General features: G+C 32.6%; 1 protein-coding gene across 3 annotated transcripts in view; it reads right to left on the reverse strand.

Moving 5' to 3' along the window:
* LOC111033413 (semaphorin-2A) overlaps positions 1-27,792 on the reverse strand; it is a 373,923-nt gene that overhangs the window by 105,933 nt on the left and 240,198 nt on the right. For 2 of the 3 annotated variants that reach the window (XM_022314126.1, XM_022314125.1), the window contains exon 1: positions 22,125-22,761. The exons of the other annotated variant lie outside the window; for it this stretch is intronic. In XM_022314126.1, coding sequence (XP_022169818.1) covers positions 22,125-22,347 — 223 coding nt within the window. In that variant the 5' untranslated portion in view covers positions 22,348-22,761. Of the gene's footprint in view, positions 1-22,124; positions 22,762-27,792 lie in introns of those variants that run through there. 3 annotated transcript variants of the gene reach the window in all.

Genomic DNA, 27,792 nt, shown 5'->3' on the forward strand with positions numbered 1-27,792 from the left:
GTGTGCGTGAGAGTGTTATAGTAATATTCGCAATACTTCGTCGGACACGACGACGTTAGACGTCTACGAATACCGATTTTTTTGCCGACGGCAGCAAAAGATAGGAACAAAAAAAAAAAATTATAATAACGTTGGCACAAACAGTAAAACGTTATATTATCAGAGTAAGGCTAGTTAATATTGACAATATTATTTTGTACTACCATTAAAAGATCGATTCCACATCACGGTTTCAAAAAAAAAACAAAAAACTCAAGGAGTGAAATAATCAAGTTGATATTATGTTCATATAATGACTCATATTAGTGTTAGAAAAATTGTGCCATACCATAAGTCACAATAATTTTTTTTTTTAAATTAAATCGTTTTCATGAAGTGTTCCGATTAGTCACTAGGTATACTTCATGGACCCGTGGTTTTTAGTTTAAATGTACGTTACTCTATTACATCATCCCAATGTTCTGTAAAGACAGGCTAAATTTTCTCATAGGCCGTCTATTTCGATATTTTTTTTTCATTGAAAACATTTTATGTGAACGATTTTGCTATAATATTAGACACGGTCGTATGATTTAAGCTACTAAAATCGTATCGTATGTCTCGAGAAATCAGAAATGATTATAAAAACACAGTTTAATAAAATGAAAAAATTAAAGTGAACCGCTGATGTTGTATGACATCGGGTATTAGTTTTTTGTGGTGTTGAATTACCGAACAGAGCACCCTATTATTTTCCATAAATTTCAATCAAAGTATATTCTGGGTGTAAATATAAAAAATAAAATGAAAACAGCAGTGGTCCACAACATTAAGCCACAGCTAAACTTTGGAGATTTTCCAGCACACTGTTGGTCTTACAGGAGCACTACGGTAACCGGATATTGTATTAAATATTTTTCGCTATAAAACCCCTACAACCATAATAATTCCGGTACACACACAGCGCAAGGTTTCTCCTTTGTCGCTGTCGTGTGAATATAAAGATTTAACGACGATTTACACCGACGTTGTCCATATATTATTATGTGTTAGCTCTCGCGCACGCGCATGACTACATGGGGTGAGTATAGCCTTTGTGTTTCGGGAAAGAAAAAAAATAATAAAATAAAAATCGCTCTACACGAAAGAGAATAAGAACTATCTTGAGCTCGACAGGTGTTGGACGCGTATTATGGGCCCGCGAAGAACATATTATATATACACGTATATGTATATATTCGAGGGACACCCTACGGACACAATCGTTTGGACACGATGGAAAAGGGGGAGGGTACTATCACACTACCACCACTACCACTACCACTACCACTACCACTACCACTACCACTACCAATGTACACGTGTTAACGTCTCTCTCGGGTTACGTTTACACGTGACTTGACAAATTACACGTGTGTGCGGTGACATGGCGGTGCCGATACGCTTCAGAGTTAACGCAGCCGTTCTTTCGAGAAGTGCATTGCCGATATATTATAATATTATATACATATATGTACCTTCCAACAGACAATCGAAGCAGCCGCCAGCCACGACAAAAGAGAAACATACATGTCGTATTTTTGCTAATACGTTATAAATGTTGATATTTCGTTATACTGTGAAACGTTTTTTTTTTTCCTGTTGCGTCGTCTGAAATGAAAACGTATCGAAGGTTTTTGTGATTTCATATCAATGCCGAATTCATTGCACGCAAAAATTGTAAGTACGGTCGTGAACGTTTGAATGATTTCAGTGAAAATAATGTGAGAAACGAAGAGGGTCTTACTTTTTAAAGACAGGTACCCTCCGGTACCTATATGTACCCATTGTGTTTTAACATCTGCACCACTATAATACTTGTGACTATATGTATAATATGTACACTCCGGTAAAGGTATACTTTATTCCCAGACCATAAATAAAATTTCCAACACACAGCCTATGGCTCCACCTTTTGATTAATCTCAACCATAATGAAAATTAATAACGTCTTCCTTCTTCAGCACTAATTATTATGAAACAATACTAAAAATAAAAAAATTAATATTTAAACATACCAGTGCAGAGGTTATTATGATTAAAACGAGAATGAAAAATGTACATACTATGTAAAAATTGTAAAAATGTATCTACTATAATACGGGCATGGTATTATACAACTTTAAACCTACGCATGTGTTTGAAGATATGTTTGATTAATCAGTGTTGCAGGTCCTCCTCCTCCGACTAAAATTAAAATTAATATAAGATAAAAATCTTTGATGAATGTTGGTCGGTGAGTAAACATTAAAATAATTGTCTTTCATAACTTATCTATAAAAAGAAAATAGTTTTTTTATAACCGCTATTTTTCATTTATGTTTTATATTATTATACAATATCTACATAATGTTTAATTGCAAGTATAAAAATAATATGTAAAAATCAATAATTAAATCAGGAAATGTTTTTCATTAAAAGAAAACAATATAAGTTGTTCCCCAACTAACTGAATAGTGAATATGCTGTGGTCTGGATAATATTATTAACAGATTTTATGTAAATCCTTTGGGACCTCCGGGTGGGACGTGTCTCTGAGTCCAATAATTTGAATACATAATGAACGTGAACGTGAAGTTAATATAAAAAGTTGCTTTGTAAATGGAGGGAGGGAGGCGAGGTTGGAAAAATAAAAATTGAAGAAGGGCAAAAAAAAAACCCTATCATTATCCGTCCGCTAATATAATCGCCAATAAAGTTTTCCGCCCGATCCAATCTGTTGACTTCCGCGAGTCTTTGGTTCATATTGAAAAATCCCTAAGCGCCAGATGTCGTCCGCCACCGAAATGAAAATATTTGTCTTACCCCATGACGGTATTTGTCCCCCGGTTTAATTAAATCGAATACTATACAGTTTTACCCTCTCGGTTTACTTCCAAATATTTCGAGAGCTCGACGAATATAATTCTTAACACGAATAACAAGCACTTGTAATAAGGGAACGGCAAATTAATTATACTCAAACTACGATTCAAATGTAATTTTTATTTTATTGATGTGATACGAGCAAACTCTAAAGTCGTTCACTCGAAGATGACTACTAATTGATTGTTCATAAAACAATAATTATTTCGTCCCTACATTATATTATTATGACGTGTATTATTCAATCAACTATAATATATTAACGTTATACCTATTTGTTTCATAGTAAAAAAATATGGAAAGTATAATATATGATACATTTAAATTCGTCCATATATTTTATGAATAGATATACTGTGTACACTGTTTATACAATGCGTATTTAACCGTATGAAAATAAAAACTGAAAATGATTGTAAATAAATATCGGAGGGAGAGAATGTTAATTTTGACTGCAGTATATTTTTTTGGTGTTGTTCATTTTCAATTTATTTGAATTTATTTTAACGCAATGCGGGGGGAAGCTGTGTTTAGCGGTCATTTTCGACAGTATTTCTGATTGCCGTGTTTCGGTGCGGAATAAATGTCACAAATCAGCAATCAAATTTAATTGCATTTTGAAGACCAGAAAAAAAAATCGAATAAAAATACCGATTTACAGATTTCGTCGTGTTATAATATTATATGAGTAGGTACTCAGATTCGCGTTTTGTATAATATTTGGTGGTAAAATATTAAAATCGGTATTTAAACGATGGGGCTCTACTTTATTCGGCAAATGGCTTCCCGAATCGAATTAACATGGTAAATAGGTTTGGTGAATCAGTAAATACAAGCAATCGAATCTTGTTGTAGTTGAATTTCGGGTAAGGCGTCGGTAAAGATGGGTAAAAAATCGAGGGTGGTTCATAATTGGGAGAGTTGAGTTCTCGTTGTGTATATGTATATGCTCGAAAATACCCCCTTTTACCACCTCATATCCTGTTAAGATGAGAAAAAGGGCTTTTAAAGTGGCAAAAAAGTAATCAAATTTTAAATAAAAGCTCTCACGATAAAAGCGGGGGAAAAGAATACCCAGTATTTAATTTTCTTTTGTACAACGACCCTCTCATCAAAGAAAAAGCAAAAAAAGTCTTTGTCGAAATATTTAATAATAATAATAATAATAATAATAATAATAATAGTCCATTAATATTTGTGGACGTAGAATATTATATAATATAATATAATTATATAATCACAACCTATCCATTTATACAAAATAGAATTCGATGTTTCAACGATTTTAATGTACAAGGTAAAAATGCATATTTTTGAAGCCATAACAACATTCATTTTATATTTATAGATATTAGTGTAGATTAGAAAAAAATAGCTTACGACGTTTTGTTGTAACAGTTTACAATATAATATTAAAACGCGTTTTAGCATAAAATTATGTTCAGCCCAACGACGTTCATACTTGTTTTTGGAATTCTAAGTGCATCAAAGAAGCTTAGCGAGTGTGTTTAAACATAGTTTCTCAGGAAAACTCTAAGACTTGACAGCCGTCAGCTATTAAACAAATCCACGTACGAGTAAACAAAGACCAAATAACACTAAAAGCTAATTTATTGTTATTTATACCGAGTATAAATTATCTAGTGTTATTTAAATAATATGCATCGAATGCATTAATTTATTAAAAATGATTTCCTTTAATTAACATAATTTTAATTAAACAAAGACATTTAAATTCTACAATTTTAATCAAACTATACACAAGTGTGGATTTGAACTATATTATACTACTATTGTGCAGTTTAATTTAAATATATTATATACGTGACATTTCAATCTGTTTCAGATTTTCATATAAATTAAAACTTTGAAATTTAAATACCTACCTACAACTGTATTATAATAATATGAAATCGAAATAGATATTTTTTTGTCATAATATTTATTTTTATAGGCAGACCGATTAAATGAATAGAAACATATCTAAATAATACAAAATAGGGTGGTACTTATGTATGATAATTTTAAAGTGTTACTCTAATGTGCAGTCAAGCATGCATAATATTAGGTCCGACTGAAACGCACCAGGAAATACTGCAATGTTTTTAGGTCTCTGGTCAGTTTGGTACGGGAATAGACCTCGCTGCCAATGGTAATGCTTCATGGTAGTAAAATGGTGAAATACACATTTTTTTAACAAAAAAAAAAAAACTATAAGCCTATGCCGATTAACATTAAAAAAAAAAAACCCACAGCAGTCAATAATTACTACCCCCCTCCTCATCCCATTTCTACAATACTGAAAACACGCCATTATTATTACCCCAGTTTGAACGATCAAATATTCATGAAACATATTTACGTTTTTCACCCCTTCTCCCCCCTGTCAATAGTAGAAAAAAATACAATAAAATTGCATCGTTTACACACTGCGAAGGTGGTAAAAGGTTCTCGTGCAATCGATATCATAAATATATATATTTTTTTTTCACAGCACAACAACACGCACATGGTCATAACAGTTTGCGTAGACTAATTTTATGCCATATCTGATTAAAAAAAAAAAAAATGTTAATTACCTGTACGACTAAATTACTTTCGATTGCGCAACAAAATTAGGTGGTTTCTCTATACCTACGTATTGGTATGTTATTAATATTTATTATATGCAAAAGGCAATTTCCTTTGGTGGTTTATTAGATTTGTTTGAACCGAAATGCAATTGATTTTGCCACAGGAGTACGAAAAAATCTACTCTCGAGCCATTACACGAGGTAACGAATAATCGGCCTCCGGGTGTATAGCGTTTATTGCCGCGAGCAACTCGTCACAGAACCCTCAATGCAAAAATTACCCTCCTCTTTTCTAAACACTTTCCTGAGGTCTGCCAGTATCAGTGCGAATTTTTCAGATTTAAGATTCCGCGCGTTCCTTATAGGCAAGAAACAATTTCCTGCGTCTACGAAAATACAAAATGAAATCCAACGACTACAAATACTTGTGGCTATTGACGGTTCCTTTATTACAAGTTCCATTCAAACTATTTAGTAGTCAGATATAGTAATCCGCCTTGGATATTTTACAGAAAAATAAAATTCAATATGTCTTTAACGATTTACACGACACAAATATATTATTTTTTTTATAGTTCTTTCATTAAATGTGCATTTAATGTATTCAAAACTATTGACAATGATGTGGTGATGGACTCGGTGTACAAAATAATCACGCTGTACGTGGTTTTCGAAATAAAAATACACATCGGGTGAGAAATAAAAAATAAAAAATCTAAAAATCTAAACTATATATTCAATAGGTAAGCAAATCATTTTGAGAAACAAACAACTTTTACGTGTACAAGATATAATGTCAGGTCCAATATACCTACGTATTATAACTCATAACTCATGAGATGTGAATAGAAAATCTAAATAGTGCCATATTTTTTAGAACTCTATAACGTAGTACTTTATAACGAAAACTTATTTTTGGTTTAATGTGCAAGTTATTAAAGAAAAACTAACACCTGATATTGATCGATATTATTAATTATTATTATATGTTATGGATTTTTTGTTTTTAGTATATCATTGAACTCGATTGTCTTTTGCATTATAATAATGACTTTGAGCTCAGAAGTTTTCTCTATTTTATTTTTTTCTCGTCCCTTTACAGTAGCCAAGTGACACTCTGGAGATGGCCGATTTGTCAAATTTAAGGCCGACGTCTCAGGGTTAAAGCCTCTTTTTTATCCATCTTCTACGGGCGTATTTTTTTTTTAACGCACGTTTTTCACAATTTCCACTACTCTGAAATGACCCAAAGCACCCCACCCACGACGGGGAACTTCATCAAAATATATTACCGCCATTACTCAACCGTCTTTTCGAATTTTCCGCTCTCAGATTCTGCCTGATGGATTCGCACCGTTATGGCTATATACATTCTACCCGGTCACCCTAAGTCTTGCTGCGCACCAGGAAATCGAACCTCATAAAACAACCGATACCGTCAAAGATAATCTTGACAAAACATTCGTTTTCGTGTGATCAATGATCAAGGAATTGTTTTATTATTTTACTTTTGTCAACAGTAGTGTCACCAAAAGGGTTATGTGATTACGTATACCAAATGTATTGCCATTTGTTCACGGGAAGTAGAGAAATCGTAAGCCGCTTGCCCGGTAATAGGGGTCGGACCCTCAGAGTTCAATGACAGCAAAAGTCGAGGGTTAAAGTATACTAAGCGTAACTTTTAGACACCATAAATGTAAGATAGACAGTAAAAAAAAAAAATGAGATAGACTGCGTGTGTCAAAAATAAATACGATGTAGAGATTATCGTGATCCATGGTAATAGAGGTTTCTGTCATCAGCCACTATATGCTCCCATTTATTCTGATTAATTTCATTATCCCTCAGAGATATTGTGAAACTTCCTGAAGATATGTCCCCGACATCCCCAGAGAAAATACTCGCAATCGTATCGCTATGAAATTCTACCAGAATTAATATTTGGTCCATAATGTTTCAACAGTTAATTCCGCGATTAGTCTTTTTATAGGTTTCCGAGCGATCATCAACACTAACACTACCCCGTATAACATTATAGTTATTATTGTTGTAATTCAGCTTTTGATACTTCGACCAGCCATGAACTGTTTTACGATGAGATCATGCCAGGCTCGAAATATTAAACTCGAGTAAACTTGATGTCAAAGTACTAAATTTATATGAGCGGTCTCCCATGGTTTATTGCCGTTCTAGATAGAATAATTAAAACCAGACATAATAATATGTAGACGTATAAAATACTAATTTATACAACCGGCGTAGGTGCTATTTTAAATTCTAACAAATATTAATTGTGTACAGAAAAATATGGTATTTGTTATGCACAAAACGGAGACTTAATAAAATATGTTAAACAAATTATTCATAAACCTAAAATAAAATCATAATAGTATGATGGATATACATACACCATATCGCTGTTTATCTTTTATTATAATATTGTATAATATTATGTAAATATATAATAAACACGCATGTCATCTTACACATTATTGTGTTCTGTATTATCACGAAGTCCCACCACATTTAACTATTTGTTGATTACCATCACATACGAAATTGTATGATAAATGTTGTTCAGCTCAGAACCTAAATGTGTTGTTAACAGATCACCGGCGAAGTGAAATGTATTAAATTTATGTTTTATTTTTATAAACGAGAAACTATACTCGGTATAACAACTAAGTGACTCGTGAAATTTAACATAAAAATCGTTTATCTTGTTCGGTATTTATCTGTCACTGATTTACCACATCGGATATCATTTTTTATATAGTTACACGGGGTTACATTGTGGCTATCGAAATAAGTTGTTTCAATTATTATAAAATACATGTATATAATATGTATGTTAAGATTCCTCTGCGTAAGTAATTTATTGAATTATTTTTTTATATATCGTTACAATATATTATTATATCATTGTCTAAAATGTTTATTTAGATAGACACAGGAAACTTTAACGTTACAGATAAAATATCGAAATTGATCAAACTTCTGCAATCCAGTAGAATAAATTGATATAATACAAAACTACAACTTGCAGTTCTACTAACGGTGCCCCTTTGAACGTAAACAATATGACTTTCCGTTAAAGACGAGTCAACGGTGTCCCGTGGGAATCATGGTTAGGGAGCTATTGCTATTACTTGTATACCAAATAAATGTTTCCCCGAAGTGTTTTCAGTTTTATTTGCTGACGATAGTATTCCGAGTTTCACGAAAATTAAGTTGGGGTACATTTCATCGGAATTCTTATTGGTATCGAAAACGTATTAAAATCATTTTTAATAAATAAATGTTAGACTTCAGCTATTTATTACTAATATTATTATTATCGTTATATACAGTCAAACCTGAAATTGTATTATTAATATTACGCTACTACTATTATACCTAGCATACCTAATAATAAGATAAAATAATGATCGAAGTAAATGTTTTAATTATAAGTTTTGTTCAACTTCGAATACATTTTTTTATAGTCGTGTTGCAAAGTTCGGGTGTCATATTTTAATGGTATATCAAGTTTTTCGGCATTTTCTGCCAATTAAAACGTCATCAACCTTAGGAAAATTATACGCATTAGGAGCACATACAAAAACCCTCATCCTCCAATGGTGTTCCTCTTCAGGGGGCAGGGGGATACAACGCCGGTCGTTAACAGCCATCCGATCCATCAAGTCCCCCTCCCAGTCTGCTTGCTTGACCACCCGAGTATAATAACGGACGGCAATTAATTAAAATTCTCAACCAAAGGGTCCGTCGTCGCTTTGTTCCCATGATGACACCACGAAAGTCTCCCCCGAACCCTGTTGGGTTATTGTTTTGTGTTAGGTTATGAGTGCTGTCGGTACTGGTAAACTTTTCACCCTTCGCAGCGTAATAATAATATTATTTATTTTGTATGGTTTTAATTTTTCATTTGTTGATTATTCAATTTCAATAGTCTTAATCTAAAACAGGCCATGATTGGTGTTAAGTATGACAAGTGAAAAATAACACTTCATTTTTTGAAAAATGTTTTATAAAATGTAATACTCGATTCATACTAGACATATTATATTAACATAATAATTAATAATATACATTTTATAATATATTTCACTAAATTGTTATGGTTTAGTATGTTTATTGTATATAGGAATAAATTGTTAAATCATCAATAATGCTCAATTAATTCTGAATGTAAAAAAATATTTATATTTGGATAAGTATATTAATATATTATGCACATTAAAAACAATTATATAGTCAACAGTGTAGACACTACATTACACAGATTGAATAGATTAATATTCAAAGATAACTTCAGTTCTGAAATTCGTTGCAATTATTTTTACATGTTATTTATATAGTTCATAAAAACGTATAGTTTTAATAGATTAATAGTTATATTTCAATTTGATTATATTATTATTTCATTTTAACACAATATCTAAAATGTATCATAACTGCAGTATCTACACTTCATTTAAACATTTTTTATAAAACATTTTGTTGTGTAATAATTCCAAGATAATTAATTAAAAACAATTGTCTTCAGCACTTAACCTTTAAAATACATTTTTTCTACATTAAAATTTGAAGTCAAGTTGAAAAATGTGCATGTACTTGCTACAGTTTTTAACTGGGTCGCATTACACGTTTTAACAAAACGCAGCACACTTTTTTTACAGAACAAAAGACTGTCGCAGAATAAGAGAGTGCACTTAAAAAATTACATATTGTTACTTTTTTTTTCCTTATCCGTCCATTTACTCCACAAGAATTTCATGTCAGTTTGTTCGAACCTAGGGAAATGAAGGGATACACCCTCGCAGCACGGCGTCAATTCGGTTTTCTTTTATACGATTTTACCGTGGCAGGACTGCTGGATTATTAATGTCAGGTCAAAGTGATGGGCTACCTTGTTGGATAGCCGGTAGACTTTTTAAAAGGAATGAGATTTAAATTATTAACAAAAAGAGGAGAAAAATATACAAGATGAAGCTAAGAGGAACGGTTGTAGTGGTGGTGGTAGTGGTGGTTTTTACGATCACGTCGAGGAGGTGTCGCTCCCCACACGCGATCCCCCATGAGACCTTTCAGGGAGCCGCAACAATTTTCCCTCTTTCCTTAACTCCTTATACAAATTAAGACAGAATGAGTGGTGCCTCTTTTGATTATCAGAAACGTTTATTTAGCTTCGGTCTACCCAAGTTCATATAACTTTTATAACAAAGTTAAGTTTTGAAAGGCAGTTTCGAAAGAACCAAACAAGACGTATATATATACACACAAGAGTTTTATAAATTCCTTTTAGTGTGCAAAAATGCATTATTCTCGCAATATATGAATTATAGGTATAATATTATGAAAATACGGTGTTATGAAAATATGAACGGTGAAATAAATCATCCATATAATTAGATTTATGAGAATATTCAAAATTACATTTAAATATAAAATTCATACATTTTTCGGGATCAAAAATATATAATTTTAGAAAAAATATTTTTTCTATAATAATTCAAGGAATGAAAAATTAAATTTAAAAAAAAAATAGTGTTTCATGGTCAATTTCAAAAACGTTCGTTATTGTCTAGTCTGATACACGGCAGTCGGCTCAACAATAACTCAATTATTATACCCGTAGGTACGGGGCTACGGACAATAGTCTCGTCGATACGTTCTTGGTGGGTTTTGTTAATTGGATAAGGGAAACCAATGGAAAAAAAAAAATGGAAAATATAATAATAGAAGTAACGTATAATATTCATTGTTATGGGGGACCTTGTTACACACGATGGGAGTTATACGCCGCCGCCGACGCCGCCGACGGCCGGTTTCTTGATGTCTTAATTAGAAACCTGTCGTCCAGGTAGGTACAGACACACACACACACACACACACACTCACACACACAAAGGCACATACACGCACACACATTTACACACTAACACACTCTTCCACATGCACGCACGCACACGCACGCACACACACTCACACATACACGGATATTATACACCCGGCCGATAATAATACGTTGGAACGGAGGTGTCGGCCATTTTGGATACGCATTCGTGCGCGGCTGCCTAGTCGGCCCCCCTCTCCAAGAATGAGAGATTTATATCTACAGATTTGCATACTAGCAGTTGTTCCGATATATCCGAGAGAAAAAATGTATACGATCTATTCGACCGACCCGGGCGATTTACGACTGGAAAGCCGGGATAAAGTGGCGAAACTTTGGGGCCCCCGGGTAACAATAAAATCCCTTGCCATTGACACGGCAAAAGTTTCTCCTCCGAGGAAACACAAGAATTCGGACGAAAAAAAGGTATTTGGCATTTTGCACTAGACACATAATATTATTATTAGCGAACAACAGACTACTCGCGTGTGGTCCGCACGATTTTAATGCGGTTTACAAACCACACTTATTGTACCTACGGAAATAAGGGAGTGTGTCGTGTTATTGTCGGTTGAAATGCTTCAGCACGCGTATCCGCCGTAAAGTAAAACTCGATCGCAATGATTCTACTAAACACTTAAAAATATATTGATATTTCTGTAAAAGGAATAAAGTATAAACATAGTGTAGATAGGTATATAATATGTTTTTCAAGTTATCGAAATTATGTTTACTGTATCGTATTATTAAGTTTCGAGTAAAAACTATTTTATAAAGTAGGTACATAGTTATTTCGGAGAGTTGTGTAAAGGGGTGAAAGTTTTAGTTTTTCGTAATCTAAACATGAACTACTGAAGTTTTAAAGTTAATTAATGAAAGTCATATAATTCTGATGTGGTGAACATAAATTCAGAATAAAATATTTACAGAATTTTTTTGTTTTACCTAATATATAATCTTGTAATGTTTAAAAAAAAATATTATTTCATGCAGCAGCTTCTACCATAATTTCAGATCAATCTTAATATTTACTTATATAAGTTATAAACAACCAACACATACCTAAGCCATACAAAATACTTCTTTTGAAAGTAGACATAACCCACAATTATACATCGGTGTTTGTGTGATTAAATGAGAACGACATAATATGTTATTATCTTCGTGTAAAATTATTAAAGCCAGGTGTTCAAAACGTATACATACATCAAAAAAAAAATCTTATACAGGCATTTTAATACTATACTCAAATTAAACGTTTTCTCAAATATAGGTACATATTATATAAGTCCAAACACGTCAAGTATTTCGGTTTCACAACGGCAGTAATATGTTTAACATATAAATAAATTGTAGGAAAGCACCAATGTCATACAAATGTTAATATCTTTTAGGTATACTCAAGTATTCGTTGAAAAACGTATTGAATATATTTTTATTGTCTTGTTAGGCGTCGTATACGATATAAATTACCAAATGGCGATAAGGATAATATAATGATATGATGTATGCATTTTACTAGGTACTTCCTATTTTGTGTAATATATAGTTCCCGTATATGAAGTTGATAGCTCCGAGACATGTAGACTGGCATACTCGTAAATTCGAACAAATAATGCTTATATTGCTAATGTATTGGTTTTTAAATGATTTAATATCATATACATCGTCTGAAAATAATTGGAAATAGGCGGGCGTAATGAAAAAGTAAAAAAATCAGAGTTCGTTTAGTTTCAATGAGGTTTTCTCATTTTCCCATTGGGCACGGACGAGACAAATCAATTGAAAACTGACGACGGGCAAATTCATTAACTGGGATTTGAATCGTAGCTGACGGGGTCGTTTGGGATTCTGGTCAGGTACGAAATACCATGGCGGCACTCTAATTACGGTCGGCGAAACGTCAACTTCATCTGTCCGCGGTAGAGACGATAATTACCACGACGGCGAACCCTATTTCAATTGTTCAGTCAGGGGACCCCCTCTTTCCATATGGTTTCGAGAGGGGTAAAAAAGGTCTGATCCATCGATGAGTATTTTATGGCACGGGACAGTTGGGTGCCATAAAAAAATAAAAATCAGAAACGGGGAAAATCGTTGAGACAACTCAAAATTTTATAATATTAGATTTATAGAAACCATATTATTATTACTGAAGATGTTAAGCATGATTAAATAATTGCAAGCCTACACGATTATTTAACATTGAAAGTGGTTAATAGGTTAAAATTAATCATAGAATCTTGATCATACAATCAAAATCTTGTGCAAATATTATGATTTTAAACACACGTCAAGTTTGAATATTAAGAAAATCAGAAAATAGTACGTATTTCCTGTTTTTAAGCTAACAAAAATATAATTTCAAATAATATCTTATTATAAGTTTTGTTATCATTTCATATTTTCATTTCATTATGCATTACTAAAAAATATAATTGTTATAGCCTTTCGAGGCAAAATATCTTATAAAAAAATCAATGTGTATACTACTGTATATAAGAATTACATTTTGTGTCGTTATGTTATTTATTTAACCTAAACAAAAAAAAAATACTATAATATATCCCGGGTGACTATTTAAACCGGTTTTAGTTAGAAGGTTAGAGAACATTGACTTGAGATATAAAGTAGTGGGTACCTTCCTATAATATACGAGCGTACATTTTACATAATATATAATATTATACAGTACACATATTTGTTTTTGTTCGACTGTTATATATTATACACACGGTCTGTTTAGTACAAAACACATAGCACATTTTCAGCTTCCAGCCAAAACATAAATCCTAATTTTGTTTCAATACGTTGGTTTACTTGAGCTGTTAATACACTCTTCGTCGTTCGGCCACAGTAAATCCGTGGACAGGTGCCTAAACAAGATCCGCCCTGAGGCTACGGCCATCGATTATCTTAAGCCATCTCATGTGATTAATGGCGTTCGGGATTGTCAAATACACAATCTCGTGTTATTATTATAATCATCATAAGTGTTCCGAGGTATTTACTTATAATATACTTGGTGATATAGTGTACGTTACTTAAACAGATGAAATGATCGTGGGAAGATAATATCATTATGCGCCTGTTGGGTGAACTGCAGGGGTTCAAAAGAAAAGCAAGCCTGTTTAATTTGTACAGAGTACAAGGTGTAGGTACCTACGCGCCAAGAAATAATAATTAAAACGTGCTGCAATAAGAGACAGGAGAAGATGAGAATTTACGCATTTTTGTGAGGTCTTAACGTCTTACTTATAAAGTAATACCTATCTCATAATATTTACAAGAAAAATACGTATTAGCTTTTAAGTTGAGTTCGGAAAGGTTTTATGTGTATACTGCACAGTGGTAGGTGCAAATTAAATGTGTAATATTATATTTTCGATGTAAACAAACATTAAACGTTAAAATTAACAATTAAAACAGTAAACTAAGTATTGAACAAAAGTAAAAATAAAACCAGTATTGTATATAGTATCATGTGAATAATCTTACCATCAGCCTATTATCGTACTGACAATAATATTACCGTCGACATAGTTTCTTTTGAAATTTATTCTAAAAACTGAATGTGTTAAGTAAATTAAATACAAATAAAACTAAAACTACCTTTTTAATGATTACGTGTTTACTAATTGAAATATTATTGTCAGCCGACGACCGAAGAAACCCGTTTTCAAACATTTTGCCGGCCACGCATATATTATACGCATACGCTCAGTGTAACGAAGATCACAAAGATGATTAATACAAAAATGTTAATCCATCGGTATTCATTCATACACACACACACACACACACACACAGCGAATATCTATAAAAACGACATTTCGTGGAGACTGGAATATTTTAGCCACTTGTTTCTGACGTTATGTTATATTATTGTATAAATCGTTTTGAATTAAAATTTTATCGTAAAATATATTGTTTTTACTATATAGATACCATATTATTATTATTATCATAAGATAACCAAAAAACAAATTATACGCGTGATAGGTAAATGATTGCGACTACCGTGCAGCCGTTATATTATGAGGGATTCATATATTATTATATTATTACGTAGTAGATACCCTTGACGTAATGTAAAAAAACGTGGCATTAGATAAGACGCTCACACGTACCAGAATATATACTTTCGGTCTCGAGCCGAAAAAAAAATGTTGCACTTTATATTCAGGGAAAACATAATATTATTATTATTATTATTATTATTATTACTATACAGAGAGACTCGACACACGTAGTATCCTACAATATAATATATAGTCGGACGCGAGACATGGCCGGACTTAGGGAACGGCGGCGGCGGTGGGTTTTTCGTTGTCAACAGATGTTACACGGATCCATCAGCGAGCACATAGCAGACCTATAGTGATAGGGTATTAGCCGTAGTTTGACCATGATATACATAATATTATTATTATTTTACATACACGCAAGGGACGGGGTGATTTCAGCCGTCAGCAACAACTGTGAATCATAATTGATTGGACAGTCGATCACAATAGAATAATATATTATATATTGTTATAATATATAATATGCCCCGTGCCGTATATTATGTTATTATTATAATATCATGCAGTACAACTCTGACATCAGAAACCGGTAATTAACACCAAACAAATGAGTTAGAAATTCGAGTGTCATTTATTATGCACTGTATATTACTTGTGTTACTGCCATACGCGGCATACGCTCGATTATCATAAGCGATAATATACTCGCACGTGGATACATATACATGTAATATTGCATCGCAGTCATCAGCGAATTTACAGTAATTATTCGTCATTTTACTCATTTACATTTTGTCGAATTGCAATATCATTATTAAAGCTTATTCCGCAGTTCGAATCGTCTACACACGCGTGTATTATATACATAAATAGCGTACGATGTTCTTGTGTACCTATACGTAATACCTATACAAATTTACTACCAAAATAAAAATTTAAATCAATATAATTCATTAGCTGCCTACATCACTAAAAGTATGGTAATTTCTTTGAAAAGACAGATTAGGTTTGGGTCTATATTGTAGGCACATACAACTGACAAAAGTAATAAATTAATTCGTAACTTTTAGAATAGCCCTCGAGCACCGCGCTAACTACTAATAATACTATACACGATATTCGTTATTAATTATTATTTATTATATGTTTCAGTTTTGCATAATATATTAATAAGATAGTATTTAACGTTACTAGGTTTTCAGTGAATTGCGTGTAGCTCAATATATTCGAGTAGGTTTATCAAGCATCTTTGGCGATTTAAGATTTCATGTGAATAAAAACTCGAATATGATGAGAGACATACATGTTTTTAGCCTACACATTAGGTGCATTTTTTTAGATTATTTTCGTAATTGTTATGCCATTATTTCGTCGATGAACGTTTTTATGCATTATATTATACTTTGCCATATATTTTTATATCCGAATACGAGATAAAACAAAATTTGAATACACAGTTTACATGACAGACACTGCGCCCACGTAATAATATATTTTTTACTCTTGAAATCGGTAGACAAACAACAATTAGTCGAAATCCACCGTCTGGCGTTTAATAACGACCGGTCTTAACCCACAGCATAGTCTGTATTTTGCCTTCGGGAATTACAAAAAAAATATACTTATACATACAATTAAATGCTTTTATATATTATATAAAAATTAAATTAAAATCTTCAGCTTACAATAATTGAGTGATGAGGCTGCAGGGTTAACATCTCTCTGAAATATCACGAGTCACGTAAAGATACTAACAAGGAATTAAAAAATAAAAACGAATAAATTGTCTGGCACAAATGCACTGTAAAACAAATGTGTACTGGAATCATCAGTAAAAAATATAATTCCAATATCACTCGATAATAATATTATCGTTGCAAATATTTGAGTGTTTAAAATATAAGAGATTATATTTTTATGTATGTGAGGGATAAAAAATTACTGACCTAAAATACGAGCCCCCGTGTTAATATAAAAATGTAGTATTCATGTTTAACACACTACAGAACTGAATTAATGAATGCTCCTTGAAAATAACCGTAATTTAAAAATACATGCAATATTTTTTTCACATGAGAAAATCTCTACGAGACCAATGAAATAAGAACCGTGCCGGGTTTATGTTTAATGCACTTATAAAAATTGAAAAAATCACATAACATTTAATCGTGTTCTCGGTAGAAATAATATAATATTATAAACGCGCGGACCTGCAGTCAGCTATAACATTCGAACGACCTTCTCTTTTTATAACAATATTATATAGCCGGCATCGCCTATAAAAATGTCTTCACATTCGGCGTACGTAAACAAATAGCGGATAGTATATATATATATATATATATATGTATACTCTTAAAATTATTTATTATAATATTATATAATATAATATAATGATGTATATGCTTTGTCGGGCCGATAGCGATAATATCATACACGTGTGGGCGACCCCAAGCCCTGCGATCCATAGCATACATCACTATATATATGCATACACTATATACCTCTATATATATAGTGAATGTTCACGGATAGACGGTAGTAAAATACGAGCATATTCATTATATTAACGTGTATAATAATAATAATATGTGCGTTGGCTCCTCCAGAGCACTACGCCAATTACCATAAACACACACGAGTCTGTCTCTGCTCGATGACAGTGTGTTCTCCGAAGACGTTTATATGCACTTTCCGTGTTCGCAAATTAGAAAAGCGGATATTATACGGTAAATGCTGAGAGTATAAAATGTTAGTGAGTTTCGACGGTGTTAGCAAATAAAAACCATGTTTGCGTCACGGCAACAGGCGAACGAGCGCGACTGGCATTCGAGTTATTTCATTAAAATAAAATATATCATAATATTATTATACCTATACCTATTCTAATATGTTCCCATACATCTATAATAATATTATATTCCATTGGATTCGACAAACAATTAAAATATGATTCTATCAGACTCCGTTTCAAAGCGGATATCACCACTTGCACCACGTCCCATCGATTTATTAGAAAATACTTGTGGTTAAAAATAATAATAATAATAATAGATGGCTATCAAAAATGATTCATCGCAGAACATTCCACTGTGGACAACTGTTCAATATAAATATAAATAAAATATTTATAAGTACCACCATTTTTCCTTCGTATATTTTTTTTAACTTTTTAAACAGTATTTTTCAATCTTTTTGAAACAATTTGACGAGCGGCTAAGATCATTAACATTTTTTTTCGTAACTCTTCGATAGATATGGCACTTTCAAAAGGTACTTATATAAATGACACCAATTTACTACCTCATTAATATTTTACTATTTTGAAATACCTAATCGATTAAAAGACATTATAAAAAATGATTATATTGTGCGAGCAAACGAATAAACAAAAATAAAATGGATGAACAGGATGATCATTTAAAAAAATGTTAATAAGTCCTATAGGCCTGTACATGTATTTGAACGCTTGTCGTGCAATGAAGCATTATATTATAATGTCGGTTAGTAATGCATGTTCTTTTTAAGTATTTTAAACACATTTTCACACCTAGGCCCCTTTGATTTTTTCTACATCCCGTCCCTAAGTTATATTTTTGAAATGGAACAATAGGAGTTCGACGAGTGCCTGGCACGCCCCTCGTTTATTATGTCCTATTCTTTTAGAAAGGGGAAATATTTTTCGCACTTCATCTCTTGCTGACAAGCGATTAACGAGTTACTAGCAAAACATGCATGTACAAGTGAAGAATTTTGGTTGTATTTGTATACAATAAAAGTACTTTGGTTTATTTTTTTTTGTTTTGTTTTACTATACACAAAGAATTCATGGCTCCTGGATGGCACAGCTGAAGAAGGGGAAAGACGGTGGTGCAGTAGAAAAAACGACCGAAAATAATCGACCGTCAGGAGCGTTTTGGCGGAGTTACAAGAATAAAAAAAAGACAGTAAAACGAATAATAATATGTTCGATTAAAGGGAAATTTTTTATCCAACTTCGGCCATAAGATACACAAATGTCGTACTTTACATTTATGGATAAAAAATCGTTCAGCATAATGATAATACGTATAAGAAAAAAGAGCTTAATGGCTATAAAAAGTCATTGAAAATTCAAATTTAGTTTCTATTATAAAAGTTACCTTAATGAAGAGTAAAGATAGAATTATATTACACGATATATAAATTCATTGTAAAAATTATCAAAACAAGAATGGAATTCAAATCATCTATCTTGGGTTCTAATACAATATTAATAATTTAATATTATCATGAGAATACGTATTATGTATATATAATATACCATATATTGTACCTACTTAAGTCGAAACCACATTATTAAATGATGCTTATATTTTGTAAGTACATTGAATAAATAGTTTAACTTAACAATATAATATATCATTAAACTAAAGTAATAAATGTACCTATACCGTAGTATTTTAACGATACGTAACAATCAACAAATTATGTCAATCTAAAAATTAAATGCTAATTTACTAATTAATTTAATATCGGAGAACAACAATTATAAATGTATTTTATAATAAAGATCGATTAATTTGAGAAAAATAAAAAAATGCTGTGATTGTAATAAAATGTAGTTCAGAAAATAAAAATAAATTACGTTTTGTACCAACTCAGTAATCAGTATGCTTTATTAAATATAAGCCTACTGAACTGGTTAAGCCTCGTTTAATAATGTAATTTGTTCAGTATTAAAAACATATTGTGTACCTAATTGTTTATTTTATTTATTTTACATTTATAAGATACATATTTCAAATTTTGATATGTGAGTTGTCTTATAGGTAAACTATTTTGAAATTAAGAGAAATTAAAATTAAAACAATATTACATGCAGCTTTATATTTACAGAAAAAAATATGGTTTTATGTTTTTCTTTGTTTGCTGTGGTTGTACCGTCATTCGTGATATGTAGTTTGATTTTTTCATAACATGGAATCATACTGAAAATTTAAAAATTCAACCGAAACTTTTTAGAATGGTTATTTGAAAAAGGATTTTGTATTGTAACCTTGAAAACTGTTTTTGGCCAAAACTAAATTGTAAAAGATGCATATTATGTTGATTCGAATTTCGAGAACAACTTTTGATTAAACTAATATTTTACTCGTTAAATTTTTTACCATTCTAATATTTATATTTTTTAGGTTACCAAATAAAATAGGTTGTTAAAGATATATATAAATATATATATAAAATATAAAATATAAAATAAAATAAAAATAATTATGTAATAATAATAAAAAAAAATAATATAACACAATAAAATATATATAAATATATCTTTAATACTAAAATACTAATTGTAAAAATGTAACGATTAAAACTTATTGCTTCGTTTAAAATACTGAACATTTAAAATAAAAAAACAACTTAGGAAATTTAAACTCAACGTCCCAGTCTACATAATATGTTGGTATAAGTAACGATGTACATCTTTATTTGTTGTGTCATGTGGTTTTGAAGTGAACCTACTCACTGTATTAAGTCATTATGTGGTGTTTTTCACCTGTCCGGTACAAACATTTTTTTCCACAACAAATATAATTTTAATCCGATTATGTCAGAGGCTATTACAATATGTACTTACTGCTTTTTAAATAATTGCTACAATTTAAAAAAAAAATTACCTAGGGGGTACTATTTTTTAAAAGTTAGATATTATTTATAAGTGTCCATTATTTAGCTGCATTATTATGATTATATTGTTCAAGAATATATATTGTAATTTAATGATTTGTTTCATATTAATTCAGTTATTTCTATAGATATATAATAAAATAGGAAGGTATTTAATTTAGACGAAATTTAATAACTGATTTAAAAAAATTCGTATAGTTAATAATAATTAAAAATGACATCCACTCAATTTATACGTAAATGTAATGTATACCTATATTATATAATATTAATTATTAAATTAAAATGATATTGTACAACGTAAAATTAATTTTTTTAACCAGTCACGTTAAATAGTTACTTTTTAATTAAATAACTCAAACAATAGTTAACCACCACGTAATACGATATATTTATGATCGTACATATATACGATATACTGTATGAAGGTTTATTTGAGATATAAGCATGAACGTTTATTAGAAGTATTATAGGTACCCGCACACAATGAAAACTCGGCATACTAAACTATAGTACCTACTGTTATTGATGCTGGGAAAAAAAAGAGAAGAATACAGATTTTGAACTATAATACCATAATATTATAATATTTATATAATACTCGGCCGGGGAAAAACTCAAATTCCACACAAAAATCTTCGGCACATCCACCATTGTCGCCACAAGACGTGTTGTAGGCACAATGCACTTATTTCTACCCCGCCGTGTGTATACCACGAAGTGTGCGGGAATGCATCGGCGAGGGGAACAAAAAAAAGCGTCTTGCCCTCCGCATGGTGAACATTACTTTACACAATTTTCGAAGTCGACTGGACACGACAATATCGCGAGGAGAGACAACCGGTTTGTGCCTGAGATTCGAGCACATGCACAAAGCCATATGTGTGTGTGTGTGTGTGTCCTTAGAGTAGCCCTACCACAAAATATTCGCGGTTTCGACTACGACATGTCTCGAGACGTTTCTCGACACGGCGAGAGTGAGCATACGCTTAACCGTACCTGACTACTTTTTTACGACCTTTTTAACACTTGCATGTTCACTTAATACAAATTTGAAAATAACAAGACTTGACTCACTTTTGTGGTGTCTGACGTGCCGAGGACGGACGCAACAGGGTTGTTCAAAGTACGCCGCGAAGAAATTGTCGACGACGGACTCGTGTTCGGCTGCCGACTGCGACACGGCAGCCGAGCCGTTGGCGTCGTCGGTGGCCCACGACGTCGCGGTCGGTCCGTGTTGGGCAAACAAAATCACAAACAGCAACAGCCGGACGGCGGTCGAAATCCATTTTTTGCGCATTTTTCCCGTCGACCGGGTATTTATAACTGTCGGGGCCCCCTCTTTTCGAAAATATAAATTAATTCAATAAATTTGCGACGAAAAAACTACGTCAATAATATAATCGGCAATGATAGCGGAGTAAACTCGAATCGCACACACCGCGAGTTTTTCCTCGTGTTAAAATCTGAGGAAAATCCTACATCGGAAGGTCAATTCTTAAATTTCTTTCGACGTATTCTAGCGCACTACAAATCAATGAAATTGTTTCTTCAGGTTCACACCAGGCCGAACGCCAAAAACGCACTGAACTCGCACAACAGACACACGCGTGACACGACCGAACGATAAGACGACTGGAATCGGCGGCAAGGACGGTGACGGTACGCGAGAGACGGTACAACAGCGCAACCGGACGCCGAATGGTCGAGGGTCGGTCGCGGTCTCCGGGCCGTGGCGTCGGCACGAGGAACGTTCGGCCGCCATCGTTCGTCGTCGGCACCGGTCGGCCTGTCGCCGTCGTACTAGCTGCACCGCGAAGAGGGTGCCTTAAGTATAATAATATTTTCTACTACCATGGTGTACCACTGGGGCAGTGTGTGTATGGGTGCGTATGTGTGTGTGAGTGCGTCTGTGTCAGTCTATATGTGTTGCAATTTTTCGTCTTAAGGTACAACCAGGTTGTCGGTTAAAATTACCAAGTATACGTTCGAGTTCTATCCTGTGGTTGAATATTGACTGTTGTTGACTGTTGTCTATCAATTATGACAATTATTTTTGTAATCATACATATTGTTATAATATTATCATAATATTCTGATCTAGGTAAACGTAATTCGAGTTTCATATTTTGTTTTGGAAACCACCTTCCACCACACTTACCTACGTCAGAGATTATTATCTCGGGCAATAATTTTCATCAAATACTAGTAAATTCAATAAAAATCGTCCGACCCAAGGTTCATTGATTTCCACCTTAATAGTAAAATACCTATTAAATTCATTTTTCGGGTAAAGCTTTCAAGCTTACACGTTTCTTATTTGCATACAGAATTATGGTTGATTGCATAAAAAAAGTTATGTAAATCTTAAGCTGTGTTATCCGACACTGATGTACCACTTATGTACCAACGATTTAAAGGACTTTATGAAACATCTGGAGTTTTCATTAAGAACGCATAGAAAATAGAAATCCATTAGTGTCGATAATATCAAGTAACAGTGTTTGCATTATATTTCCAATGACTAACAATATTTTTTAAAATCTTTTGAATGAAGCATTATTTAAATAGCACAAAAAGGTTCGTGTTATAAACATATGGATGTATAAATAGATACTTTTAAGCCCGAGTACAGTCTGTTATATTATAATACTCTAATGGCTTATCCTTTATAGGCGTGAGTTGTATGAACTGATAGCTGTTGTAGAGAAGAGTTATAAATTTTAAATTCTAAAGAATTCAAGTAATGATTCTGTAAGTATTATAAGTAGTTGGTACACTATATAGTATTCAACAGTTCTTAAGGTATTTTTGGAATAAAGTCTAGTGGAATTTCTCTTGAAACTTTCTTAAGAGGGTACAAGTTTTGCCATTTTACCTCTTCCTTTAATCTCAAAAATATATTGTATAAATAATAAAATTAATGTTGTCAAGTAAATTTAAATTATTTACTATATAAGATTATACATTCATGCTCTAATATGATTTTCTACGGGGATTCATGGAGATAATTGATAAAATTCTATATATCATCTAATAATTATTATCATAAATAAATTAGTTTCAACGTAGTTTTAATTATTTGTTTTTAAAATAATTACCTGCAAGTCCATGTCAATTATATATTATATTATCTAATGTAATAAAATAATAATTTTTAATTTTAATCTCCAACTATATCGAAATTAATTTAAAAATTGTTGTTTTTTTTATACTTTAGTGCAATATTTAATCTGTAGGTAAAATAATCGTTGATATTTCCCAGTAGACTTTAGAATAACGTTCACGGTTGTTCTTGACACAAAATTTCCACTAGAATGCTTTTTAGGAATTAATATTCGTTTAAAAATTGAATAGTGTATAATATCCTTTAATATGGTTTCCCAGAAAAATAACTTATCATGTAATATAAATATTTAGAACATACACCAAAATATATACATTTTTAAATATTAAACATTAATTCAATTTACTTTATACTTTGAGTCTTAACTATGATTGTAATTCTCTCAGCTTAGTATCATTTAAATATGGGAAGTAATAATAAGCAATACGTCAAATATATTATATTAAGATAAAGTATTAACACTAATTTGTTGTTTTTAATTTATTAGAGGTAGAGGAATCAATATTCATTTAAAAATCTATTAAATTAAATATTTATTTATTATCTCTATACCTACACGTCCTACACATTTAACTGAACATATGAAATACTTCACAAACACTATAAAGATGCATCTAGCTAAGCGTTTTAGCTTAGATATTTATCTGGTAATTTACGTATCAACACTTCAATATAGGTATGCATAAAATCAATATAATTTACATGTTCAAATATCATAATTAATGATCTTCAACATCGTATTATATAATATGTAGGTATTTAATAAAATATAAGTTATATTTCATATGAAAATAAGATACCTAATGTTAATTATTTGGTTAAAATATTGGCAGATGGTAATAAATCACTATAAGTCAGAAAAACATAAGTCAATTGTTCAGATAAAGTGTAATTTAATTGTAGTTAGTTATAACTGAAGTAAAGATAGGTAGTAAAATTAAATTAAAATCTCTGTCCAAGATTGTAAAAAATTTAACGTATTTTGAAAGAATTAATAAAATATAAGATTCATGTAATGCCTAAATAATATTAACATTGAAATTTAATTATAAGACAAAGACATTATTTTTTTTTAAACTTTAATAAAATGTATTTGCTGTAGTTTTATGATATATAAGTACTTAAAATATGTGTTGAAGAACCAAAAATGAACCCTATGAAGTGTGTCTTACAAATCAAAAGCTATGTTTAATATAAATTACTTAATAAATATTATATAACAATTAACAAATAGTGATTACCATGTAGGGCATCTTTTCAGTATTATGATAATGTACAACAGCGATTGTTCAGTAGTTACTGAGTCACTGAGACGTTTCTTTATTAGGAATATTTTTGATATATTATCCAACAGGTGTGTTTGTGTGCGAGGTACAATCTATAGTGTCCGATATTGAAAAGTAGTAAACTTTGAAAAGTTGTCCTCTAACCCTTATTTTATTGTAAATATATGTAGTGTTTCGCTCATGTAAATTGATCTCAAGAATCTATTTATAGTTGTTATAGTTGTATTAATAATAAATAATATCTAGTCGAGCAGACCGAAATTACATGACATTTTAGTTTATCGAATATTGCCACTCATTTTATAACTTGGGCAGGATTCCGATCGTTTATCACAATCGTTTTAAATGTATTATCCGCCTTATGGGCGCCCAATATGTTCGAGGGGACAGTCATTGTTGTCGCTTTCGTTCAGTGGCCGTCTGTATATTATCATGGACCACGCTCTGAAATAGGACTTCTAAAATAGCTATTTTTCTTGAATTTTATACTCCGGGTTATGGCTGAAAAATAGCATTACAGTTCATAATATAGTGTACGGTTCAGTAGAATATTTCAGCAGATTTCATATGAGATTAAATCCTCTAATTTTTCTGCAGTATTCAGTATTCACCAGAGAACATGATTTTCAAACCTCCGTCAAACCCATCCATATATTATAAACTGCAAGTTGTTCTGCGCACAATACGCGTACAGTTATTATTTAGCGCAATACCACTGGAAAACAAATGAAAAGTTCTGTAGACGACTGGCGCAGTATGTGTGTGTGTGTGTGTGTGTGCGCGTTGGAATAATAAAGTATATTACGCATCATATATGTAATGCCAATAAATGCAGCGTTACCATATAGAAATTACGTCTGAACAACTCGGGTGGGGCGAGTGGTGTGTGTGTAGGTACTGCCTATTCGTGTTCCGCCGCTCTACAACGACAATAATAATGCGTACGGTTTTATCTGTCGGCCGTGTAAAACTTTCGGAATCGATGGCCGACCCGATCGTACTTCCATTCCTCGATATTGCACGTTCCTCTGTGTGCGACAGAGTATTCCTGCAGCCCACCCACCCGGTTTTTCGTCCTCGTACACTGTGAGCCCGGAGGTCCCGCGGTGACTCGGGCGAGCTCAGTTTTAAACTTTACGATTTATCCCGCACGAACCTCGACTGTATTATAACATCAGACGTCACACGTACGTTAGGTGCATATTATAATATGCGTGCCATAAACTCCTCCGCCGCCGACTCTCTCATCCTGCAACGGTAATAATTCAAATGTCCGTTTCGCACCTTGCAGCTTTTGCGGCGGCAGTTGCGTGGCGCGTGTAACCTCGCGATAATTATCGTCTGCCGCTTTTCGCTCCGTGGGGAGACCGCGAAACTCCCCGTGCGTGCGTGAGTGTGTGTGCGCGCGTGTGTGTGTTTGTGTGTGCGTGCGTGTGTGTATGTGTGTGTGTGCGTGTGTGTGTGTGTGTGTGTGTGTGTGTGTGTGTGTGTGTGAGAGTGTGAGTGTGTGCCACGAACATATGCACACGGACCCCCGTACCTCCTCTCCGTCATCACATCATCGGACGGCTCTATACAGACGACTCCCTCGGTTTTGGGCAGGTCGACCCATTAATCTTGTGGAATTTCACGGCACGTCATTCGCAGTGTGTAATAATAATAATAATAATAATAATAGTAATAATAATAATAATATATCCGAGCCATGGCATTCCGATCGGCGAGCGCACATCTACATCCGAAACGTGTGTCCGACTGCCGGAGTCATTATTGTAGTTTTTGGGGGTTTTTATTACGACCGCACTCGACGTGCGCATATGTGCTGCGGTGGGCTACTATTTAACGCTGCACGTCGAAAACGGAAAATAAAAATAAATATACATTTAACAAAAAAAGAGGACGTAAATCCACCGCAGAGTGGTTTATACGCCAGAACACTCGGCCGGACTCGGTCACAAAAATTTACGATCTGGAACCATCGCACACATCTAGAGAGTGTGATGGACGGGCGGTAGGTATACGATTTAGGGAAAAAAATTTTGACCGTAATAGGATATTATGGCGTTACGCCACCTGCAGATTTGCCTTGGTTGCCGCAAACGGTCTCTGGGAATGGACAGAAATGCACTGAAAACGAATACAGTCAAGTCGGACAATAACTTAGACACTGCAATGGTACTTTTCTACAAAGAGCTTCAATTAATCTGATTAAAACCATATTCAACCTAAATGTGCCGCCGTTAAAAATTGGCATATAGTACGGATTGTACTATTAATCCTAATGTTGATAAGAAAGTTTAAATTAATGTCCTCTGCATTCGTCTGATACAAC

Source organism: Myzus persicae, unplaced genomic scaffold, assembly GCF_001856785.1.
Source record: "Myzus persicae strain clone G006 unplaced genomic scaffold, MPER_G0061.0, whole genome shotgun sequence".
Lineage (NCBI taxonomy): Eukaryota > Metazoa > Arthropoda > Insecta > Hemiptera > Aphididae > Myzus > Myzus persicae.